The sequence below is a fragment of the Carlito syrichta genome, unplaced genomic scaffold, assembly GCF_000164805.1.
Source record: "Carlito syrichta isolate Samal-C Ts95f unplaced genomic scaffold, Tarsius_syrichta-2.0.1 Scaffold314373, whole genome shotgun sequence".
Classification (NCBI taxonomy): Eukaryota; Metazoa; Chordata; class Mammalia; order Primates; family Tarsiidae; genus Carlito; species Carlito syrichta.
The window spans coordinates 642,570-651,267 of record NW_007258469.1 but is presented as its reverse complement, the minus strand read 5'-3'; the positions used below and the strand labels follow the sequence as shown (position 1 = coordinate 651,267).

Genomic DNA, 8,698 nt, shown 5'->3' with positions numbered 1-8,698 from the left:
AGGGAGGGAGGAAAGGTGGGAGGAAGGAAGGAAGAAAGGAAGGAAGGACCAATTGTCACCTTTGACATGGGATTAAAGCAAAATATCCACTACAATCTGAAAAGACTACTAAAATACCTCTCCATTTTTCTATTATTTATCTGTGTGAGACTAGATTTTCTTCATGTATTTCAACCAAAACAGCACATTTGCAACAGCCTGAATGTATAACTACTGAAGTTCAGCTGCCTTCTATGAAGTCATACATAAACTTTTAAAACAATACCACTCTTTTCACTAAATTGTTTCTGGGAAAATAATCATTTTTCATAAAAATATGTTATTGGGGCAACCCCTCGGGTCCCCTCCCACTGTGGGAGCTTTTCTGTCCTCTCAATAAATCTTGCTTTCTAAAAAAATATATGTATGTTATTGATATTAACATGCAATGGATACATGTAGTGGGAGAGGCAGGTATTGAGATAAGGAAGCACTGAAATAAATCTGTAGTTACAAAGCTAGTTGAGGGTGACTAAGAAAAAAGAATAATATGATGCTATCAGACAGAACAGTAAAAGACTTGTGTGGTTTTATTTGAGGTTCTCAACCCTGTGACTCAGAATACAGTGGGGAAGCTGGAAGGCCAGATGAGATGATATGGGCAAACCTGAGTGAAACTCAATCAGGGTATGGCTACAGACCAGTTTTGGGGAAATTAACCAGTGCTAGGCCACTTCTGGCTCCAGCTTTAACTTATTTATTCAAAGGGGGAAAAAAACAAGGTTATATATGATCATATCCAACGTTTTAGGCTTCTGAGGAAGACATGTTTATTTAAAGCAATATTTGACATTAAAAAAATTATCAGTATAGTATAAGAAACTGACCTTGAAGTTCATTATTAAATAGAATCTGCAAATCTGTCAGATTCACAGGCATTCAGAAAACCACACGGTTGAAGGGGGCACTGAGTGAAAAAGCCCTTTCCATGAAGCCAAAGCTTTAGTCAGAAAAAATATCTGTTCACTCATGCACTCATTCATTAACACGATGATCATGAGGTTGAAACACCGATAATATTATTTTATGTTTTTAGAGAAGGAAACCCTCAATTACTTCTTCTGAGGTGAGCTAAAGATAAGTTAATTCAGAAAAGTCAAAGGCATGCTATCACATGAACAACATACCCTAGAAGCATTTGTAGAGACTGACAGAAATGTGCATTAATGTACCGTGGTGCTCACTGCAATTTTGCATAGACACTGAACTATGCATTTTAATGAGGGACAACACACTGATCCTATCACATATTATAATCTGTAAACCATTTCTTATGTCTATTTGAATTCTCTTCTGCACCGAGCCAGACTCTTATTTTTGGATCTACTGTTCTTTCTGCCAGGGTCATGCCCCCTGCCCTTCCCAAGCCCCCACCCTTCATGATTCCTGTAACCTCAGGCTCTCCTGCTAGAGACCATTCCCAGACACACGCCCTGATGTACATGAGATGTCCTGCATGTTTGCCATAGAACCTTGTACCCTATCACCATGCACATCACACAGAACCAGCTATGCCACTTACCCTACTCGACTATGAAGTCAGTGAGTTCAGGGTCTTTGCTCCTTCACTGTGGTACCCTGGCACCTAACATGAGCCCAGCACACAAGAGGGGGTCCATGAGTTTCTGCTGAATGCGTGAAATGTGCAACTATATCTCTAGTTTGAAAAGCATGAACCAACACAAAGATTCTTCAATTTCTTCTTTCTGCCAGACAAGTACTGGGCAGAAACCAATGAATAACCTACAGGTGCCTCCTACAGGACTGGAGGTGGGATCTAAAATTGAGCCTCTCTTCTATTCTTAAACACTTTAACACTGGCTTCTCCTCCCAAAGGCAAAGCTCTACCAAGTTATTTAAATTTCATTTTGCATGACTGATTTATGAGCCTCTTCAGAGGAATATGAAATGGTAAAAATACCTTGGGCTAAAAATAGTCTAGCTATTGATCACAGAACACCTCAGAAAGACTGTAATGTCAGCCACAAGGCAGATCCCAAAGCAAGAGTCAACCACCTTAGGGCACAGGAAGCCTGGCTGCAAATTCAGGGCCTGAAGTCAGTGCCCATGCTCCCCTGGGGGTCCCGCAGGCCCAATTCTGCACAAGCCGCACATCTGGAGCAATGGCCCATCTCTACTCTTGTTACTCTTAACTCTCCTGAGAAAATCACATTATTCCTATTGGCTCTAAGTAGACCAATCCTATAGTCTAAGCACCATAAGCTTCAAGAGGGGATGTGGTGGGAGGTAGGGATAGAGAAAAAAGGAGATAGGAAGAAACAAAGAGACAGAACATTTTCCTGGGTGCCCAAATTTCACCATGTGCCATCCCTAAGAGGGCATGTTGGACATCTAGTGTATTCTCGTGAGTGTGTAAGTCTGCACAAAACACAGCCTGAAAAGAGAGAACTCCATTTATATGCATGAATTAGCAACATAGAGCAAACAGACCCCTCTCTGCCCCACTGACCTCTACATTCAACATGACTTTTCCTGGCCTGCTCCCTAACTATGGATCGGTCTGGACACTGCATTGCCTACTCACCACTTTAGCTCATCAAAAATTAGGAATGACTTAATTAAATGGCAGGAGGGTTTAGATGTACAAAGCAAGTCACCAAGTCAATCTTGCCAGCATGCCAAAGCCAGCTATGGACAGAAACCAAACTGGATATTAACTAGCTCTCTGCTATGTCTTTTATTACAACACTAATCATCTGCTTAATGTTCATTTTCTCTTCTGGTTTATTAGGTCCATGAAGGCAAGAACTGGACTCATATGGTTTACTACCATATGAACAGAACCTAGTACAGTACCTGGTATTCAGTGGGTACTCAATAAAGATTTCTCTTCTGCATGATTCCAGGGGCAAACAAAGAAGGAAGAAAAAAAACAGATTATATCTAATGTTGCTCGCAAGGGGTAAGATGGAAATTAGAGATGGAATCACAAAGAGGTCTCTCGCTGAAATCAAAGGCTGCAATGGCACTGGCCCCACCCTGACTGAGCAAGGACAGCAGAGACAAGTGAAAAACCCTGGGCTGGGTTTTCCGGAAGTTTAGTGTCATCACCACGCTGATGACGCCACCCTTTCCCTACTTCCCAACACCTCAGATGCCAGCTGACATTTTCTCTAATCACATCAGAAAAATAAATGATGTCACCGTGGCAGCCCTCTCAAAATAGCAAAGAAGCAAGCCTGTTCCAAAATGGGCCACATTCAGTATTACATAAGTCTTGACGCTCTGGGCAAAAAAACCCCCACATTTTCAGAAGTCTGGCTGGGACATAGCGAACTAATGGAAAAAGCACTCGGCAGAGAGACAGGGAAATTGGATTCCAGCTTCAGTTTTGCTACTAAATCTTTGTCCTTGGGCAAGTCATTCCACTGCTCTGGGCTTTATTTTCTGCATCTGTAAAATGAGCGTGGTACCCTGAAGAAGACAGAGGTGCCTTCCAGTTCTCAAATCAAAAATCACATGGTCCACCCACAGGCCACCTCTAGCAGCCCTCTGCTGTCCCTTCAAGGTCATTCTCCTCTAGTCATCAGTGAAAATTCCATCCCTCCTCCTCATTCCCTCAGTGTGGCCTCTACATGCTGAAAAATCTGTTCTCTAATATTTCATCAGCTTGAAACTGTGGCTTATTTTGAAGCAAAACTCTCCTGGGTTTGGACATGAGCGTGTTTGTAGGTGTGCTTTATTCTTCCTACAAAGCATAAGCAACTTAGGGAAAGACACCAAGCATTTTATGTTCCCTACACACACCTAGCACAGTGCTGAGCACATTACAGAGCACTCGGGACTTCCCAACCCTACAGGCAGAAGAATGTGTAAGTAAATTTGGGATGACACTCAGTCTCTAAACCTCACGAGACCAACTCAGACAGCAACTAGCTACCAAGTTCATCCTTTCTTGTTAAGAGATACCTTACTGCAAGTTTGCCAGGATTGATTTACCTGATTATGGGTAGTGCTCTCCAGCAGCTCCAAATACTCTTCAATAAGTAAGTATCTGTTTCAACTGGACTTTTAAAGTCACACTGACTTTGTGAAGACAATGAACAACTTGTTTCTGGGATTTACACTCCCAAGACATATAGATACCTCTCTACAGAGATAAAGTGAGACTTGCCAGTACAAAAGTACAAAACACAGCTGACCCTTGAACAACCTAGGGGTTAGGGGCACTAGTGTCTCATACAATCAAAAATCTGCATACAACTTTTGAATCCACAAAAACTTATAGTAGCCTACTGTTGACCGATAACATAAATGACACATATTGTATATATGTATTATATAACTGTATTCTTACACTAAAGTAAGCTAGAGAAAAAATGTTACTAGGAAAATCATAAGGAAGAGGAAAGATATCTACTCTTCATTAAGTGGAAATGAATCATCATAAAGGTCTTCCTATTCATGCTCTTCAGATTGAGCAGGTTTAGGAGGAAGAGGAGGAGGAGGAGAGATTAGTTTTGCTGTCTCAGGGGTGGCAGAGGCACAAAAAAATCTGCATATCACAGTTTAAAACTCAGTGGCACATTCAAACCTGAGTCATTCAAGGCTCAACTGTATTGCCAATTCAAACAACTTCCTCTGTGACAGAGTATACATATGATTTCTACAAATCAAGTTGATTTGGTCCATAGAGGACCTTGGGGCAGAAGCAGCCCTGGAGTCTTTTATTTCAGTTTGAAAGAAAAGATTTTTGAGGTTGAAGGAAAAATCCATAAGCAGGAGAGCCTTATGGGAATGTTAAATAATAGATGTTTGCATTTTTAAAACCAAATCTACCATCTGTGTTTCCAAGGGTCCCCAGAGTGTAAGTCAATTGTGCATGTGATGGTAACAACCCACTTTCTCTCACAAATGGGACTGGAGAACTCCTGTGGAGGTGTTTGGCAGGGAGCACAATTCCTGGTGTGTACCCTGGCCAAATAGGGTCTTCCTGTAGCTGAAAGGCCACCTCTTTGGTGAAAGTTATAGCTCACAGAGGGAGCGGTGAGGAGGGAAGGAGCACCAACTAGACAGGCAGATCCAGTCAAATCAACCCGGTGTCAATGGTGTGGCAGATGGGCAGCTTGCTCTGTGTCCCCATTCAGATGGCGAGGGGAGGAAGGGAAGGCCAGACACTGTACACACTGAGGGTGCTGTCCACAGTCACTCGCTCGAACCAAGAGCTCCAGTGTCCTCCCTGGAAACAAGACTCTTTCAGTCCCATTTGATGCACAGAGAGAGTGATTATATGAGGCTTGAATATAGAAACTGATGGGACAGACCCAAGTAAAGTCTTTAAAAAATAAAGACTTTGTTTATTTTATGTTTAAAAGTTTAAGGTCATTTCCTGCATTTTTATTCCAAGTGTGTTTTTTTTTTTTTTAATCACTGCTTTTCTCTGATAAATGACATACTAAAAAACAATTCGTAATTTACCCTCAGGTATACTCACAAAAATGTGAACATGTACAAGGATATTAAGAAAGGCACTATTTTTAATACTAGGAAAATAGAGCAAAGCTACGTCTTCATCAATAGCAAATTTGTTAGATGGATCATGATGCATTCATACCACGGAATACCATGCGACAGTCAAAAAGAATGGCATAATTCTGTATTTAGTGCACAAAAGATGCCTGAGACATAAGTTACAACAATAACAATTTCACATGCAAGTGAAGAATAGGATGTGTCATGATTTCACTTGGAAAAACATAGAAACTCTGTGTGCATAAATTACATATGCTTGCATATACACAGTAAAGGTCCAGAAGGACATTTACTGAACTTAACAGTGGCTGACTCTGGAGGATGGGATTGGAGAGGATATTTTTAACACATACAACTTTATCTCATTAAAATTTTTTTTACAAGTCTGTATTCGTTTTTTACTTGGTGCTCAGGGGACAACCTTGGATTCACCATAACATATTATCACAACTGACCCATGTATGGCTCATTTTTATTTGGTTATTTTTAATAATAAGGCAACCTGGAACCTACCACCCAAAGCAAAAGTTATATCCTTGACAATAACCTATATTTAACCATATCCCTCCTATCATCTTGCCTTTCTACACTCCAAGCAACCACCACATCAAATCTCACACTCATTATTTGTGTAATTAATAAACATGATACAACAATAAATGCACAAAATTAATTGGACTCCCTTTTTTAACTCACTGCCCTTGAATCCAACAAAAATATTACTAATTTGATTCTAGTTCTAGGTTTGGGTTACACATAGAACAACCCCAATTGCTGTATTTCCAGCAATGCAGTGTGGTTCACCCTAGGGGTTACTTCACACAAGTGGCCATTAACGGGTCAAGACACTGACTTTCTATCAAGAAACACCAGAAGCCAAAAGGAAAATATTTTTCATTTGAGATCATTTCTCTAGTGGCAAAGTAAATCAGCAGCTGACCCAAATCTATCCTCCCTATATAATTTTTAAAATATCTAATCTGAACAAAAAAAGTCTAGGCTTCCCCTCAAAGTAGAATGTAAGCACTTAGCAACAACACGTTATGATCTCTTGGATATATAGGACTTCTCAAGAAGTGTTAATTATTACATATTAAGAGACAACACAAGATAGAAGAGTGGCAGAGGACAAAGAAAGGATGAAAATCAATCTCAGTAGCAGAACTACCTTCTACAATGTTTTACTCTTATCAATTTTTATGTCTTTTGATTCCATGAATTCTGAACCTCCATTTACATTAAATTTGTCATTCTGTATTTGGGAAATACACTGAATTGTTATGTATTATTTTCTAGTTTGGGTTAAATCTACACTACTGATAAAGAAATTGCTTATCCAAGTATGATGACTTTTTCAAAGCAATAGCTTCTATGATCCATAGCTTGTGAAAACCAGTCTCAACTCTTTGCAAGGGGCAACACTTATTCTAATATCACACATTATTTTACCAAAAGAAAATTCTCAAACTTAAACCATAGAAGTATAACATCAGAATGTCTTTCCTAATGTCTGCTTCTCCCAAGTATAAACTATAATGAACTGGATTCTCAGCTATCAACATTTAATTAACATGGGCAGATAGACCAAAATGGCAAATAAACCAAACTTAGACTTGAGGCATATGTTTATACTTGAAGAAGACAGCATTTCAGGTTCCTGACTTTATAACATGGAGACTATCTCAAGAAGGAATGGCTCACCCAGCACCCTTTCTGCCTTTCCATTCACCTCACCCTTGCCCACCATTTGGTGCCAAGAAGGGATCCCACCTTGGATAGGTTGTGCTACTCCCCTGTCTAAAAACATTATCTGTGGCTCACAGCTTCCCAGGTGAGAAGGAATTAAATATGTTGACTTTAATGTTGCTGGTTGCAGACCCTACACAGAAAGGGTAAATAATATCAAAGCCTTGTGTCTCCTGGTTCAACTATATCAATGAAATGCACTCAAGGCACCTGAAAATAATACAAACCAAACCTGGTTGAACAGAGCCTTGTAGCATGGGGGACAGGTTCCTGGAGCAATGGGCTAGCATCCTGTCTCAGCACCACTTACTCTTCTTTCCTAAGAAGCTCCTCCTCGGATTCTGTCAGGCGTTGCCTCAGCACAGCTATCATTTCCACAGCCACGTCCACCTGTCTGTTCAGGGCCCGCTCTCGTCTCTGAACTTCCTGCTTCTTCTGAGTCAGCTGCACAAAAGCTGCCCGAACTTCCAACAGTTCTGCAGTTTTCTGGGCCAACTCTTTGGTGAGTTTATCGATTCTCTTCTCGATGGTCCTGTCCACAGCCTCGACCATCCGATTGAATTTTTCTCTGACATGTGCCTCAAAAGCAGCTTTGGTGTCTGAGGTGGGAAGTCCAGGACTCGACCGTGGCCCATCCAGGGAGTCTGTGCGTAGGTCCATCGCAGTGTAGGTCTGCACGTAGGACACAGGCCTCTCTGCCACCACCTCAAATGGCTTCCTGTCCTTGGAGTGTTCATGAGAAATGCTATACAAGTTAACATAGCTTGGTTTCTGCTTTACCACGTTGCCACTGCTCTGCAATTTTCCTTGTTTCAGGAGTTCTGAGGAAGTGACTAGGTCTGTGTCTTTGAGAGATGGAAAGAGACTGCATTTTGTCAAGAGGGTTCTTTCTTCGTAGCTGTGACTGAATTCCAGATGGGCCCTCAAGGATGACAAACTTCTAAATCTGGTATGGTCTCCACACCTCGGGCAGCGGAATGGCAGGCACACTGCAACATTCTCAAAGGATTCCTGCCAGGGATATCTGCTTTCCTCAAAAGCCTTCTGTTGCATTACTCTAAAAGTCCTGGGGGGGAGGGGTTGGAAAAACAGGTAGTTTATATACATCTGTTGGAAAAAAATGACACTGAAATGATTGTTGTTCATCTCCATGATGGCAGAGACTTTTTTGCTTTCAAGCAACTTTTGCATATAATATTTTATGTTGCAATTAAAACCCATGGGCCAAATCCAGCCACATTCATTTTTATATTGTCTACTCCTGCTTTTACACTACAATGGCAGAGATAAGTAGTTGAGGAGACTCTATGCCCAAAAGACTCTCTATGTGCCACTTTCACAGAAAAAGTTTGCCATCTCCTGCCTAGAATAAAAAAGGTAGTTAACATTCCCTTTTCACAGATGAGAAAATTGGAGCAAG

At 41.0% G+C, this 8,698-nt stretch overlaps 1 protein-coding gene across 2 annotated transcripts in view; it reads right to left on the bottom strand.

The window, feature by feature from the left end:
* The window catches only part of LOC103274095 (protein ZNF365), a 26,776-nt gene extending 18,429 nt beyond the window's left edge, over positions 1-8,347 (bottom strand). For both annotated transcript variants that reach the window (XM_008071563.2, XM_008071564.2), the window contains exon 1: positions 7,589-8,347. In XM_008071563.2, the coding sequence (XP_008069754.1) occupies positions 7,589-8,331 (743 nt within the window). In that variant the 5' untranslated portion in view covers positions 8,332-8,347. The remainder of the gene's footprint in view (positions 1-7,588) is intronic.
* Between the last annotated feature and the right edge of the window lie 351 nt (positions 8,348-8,698).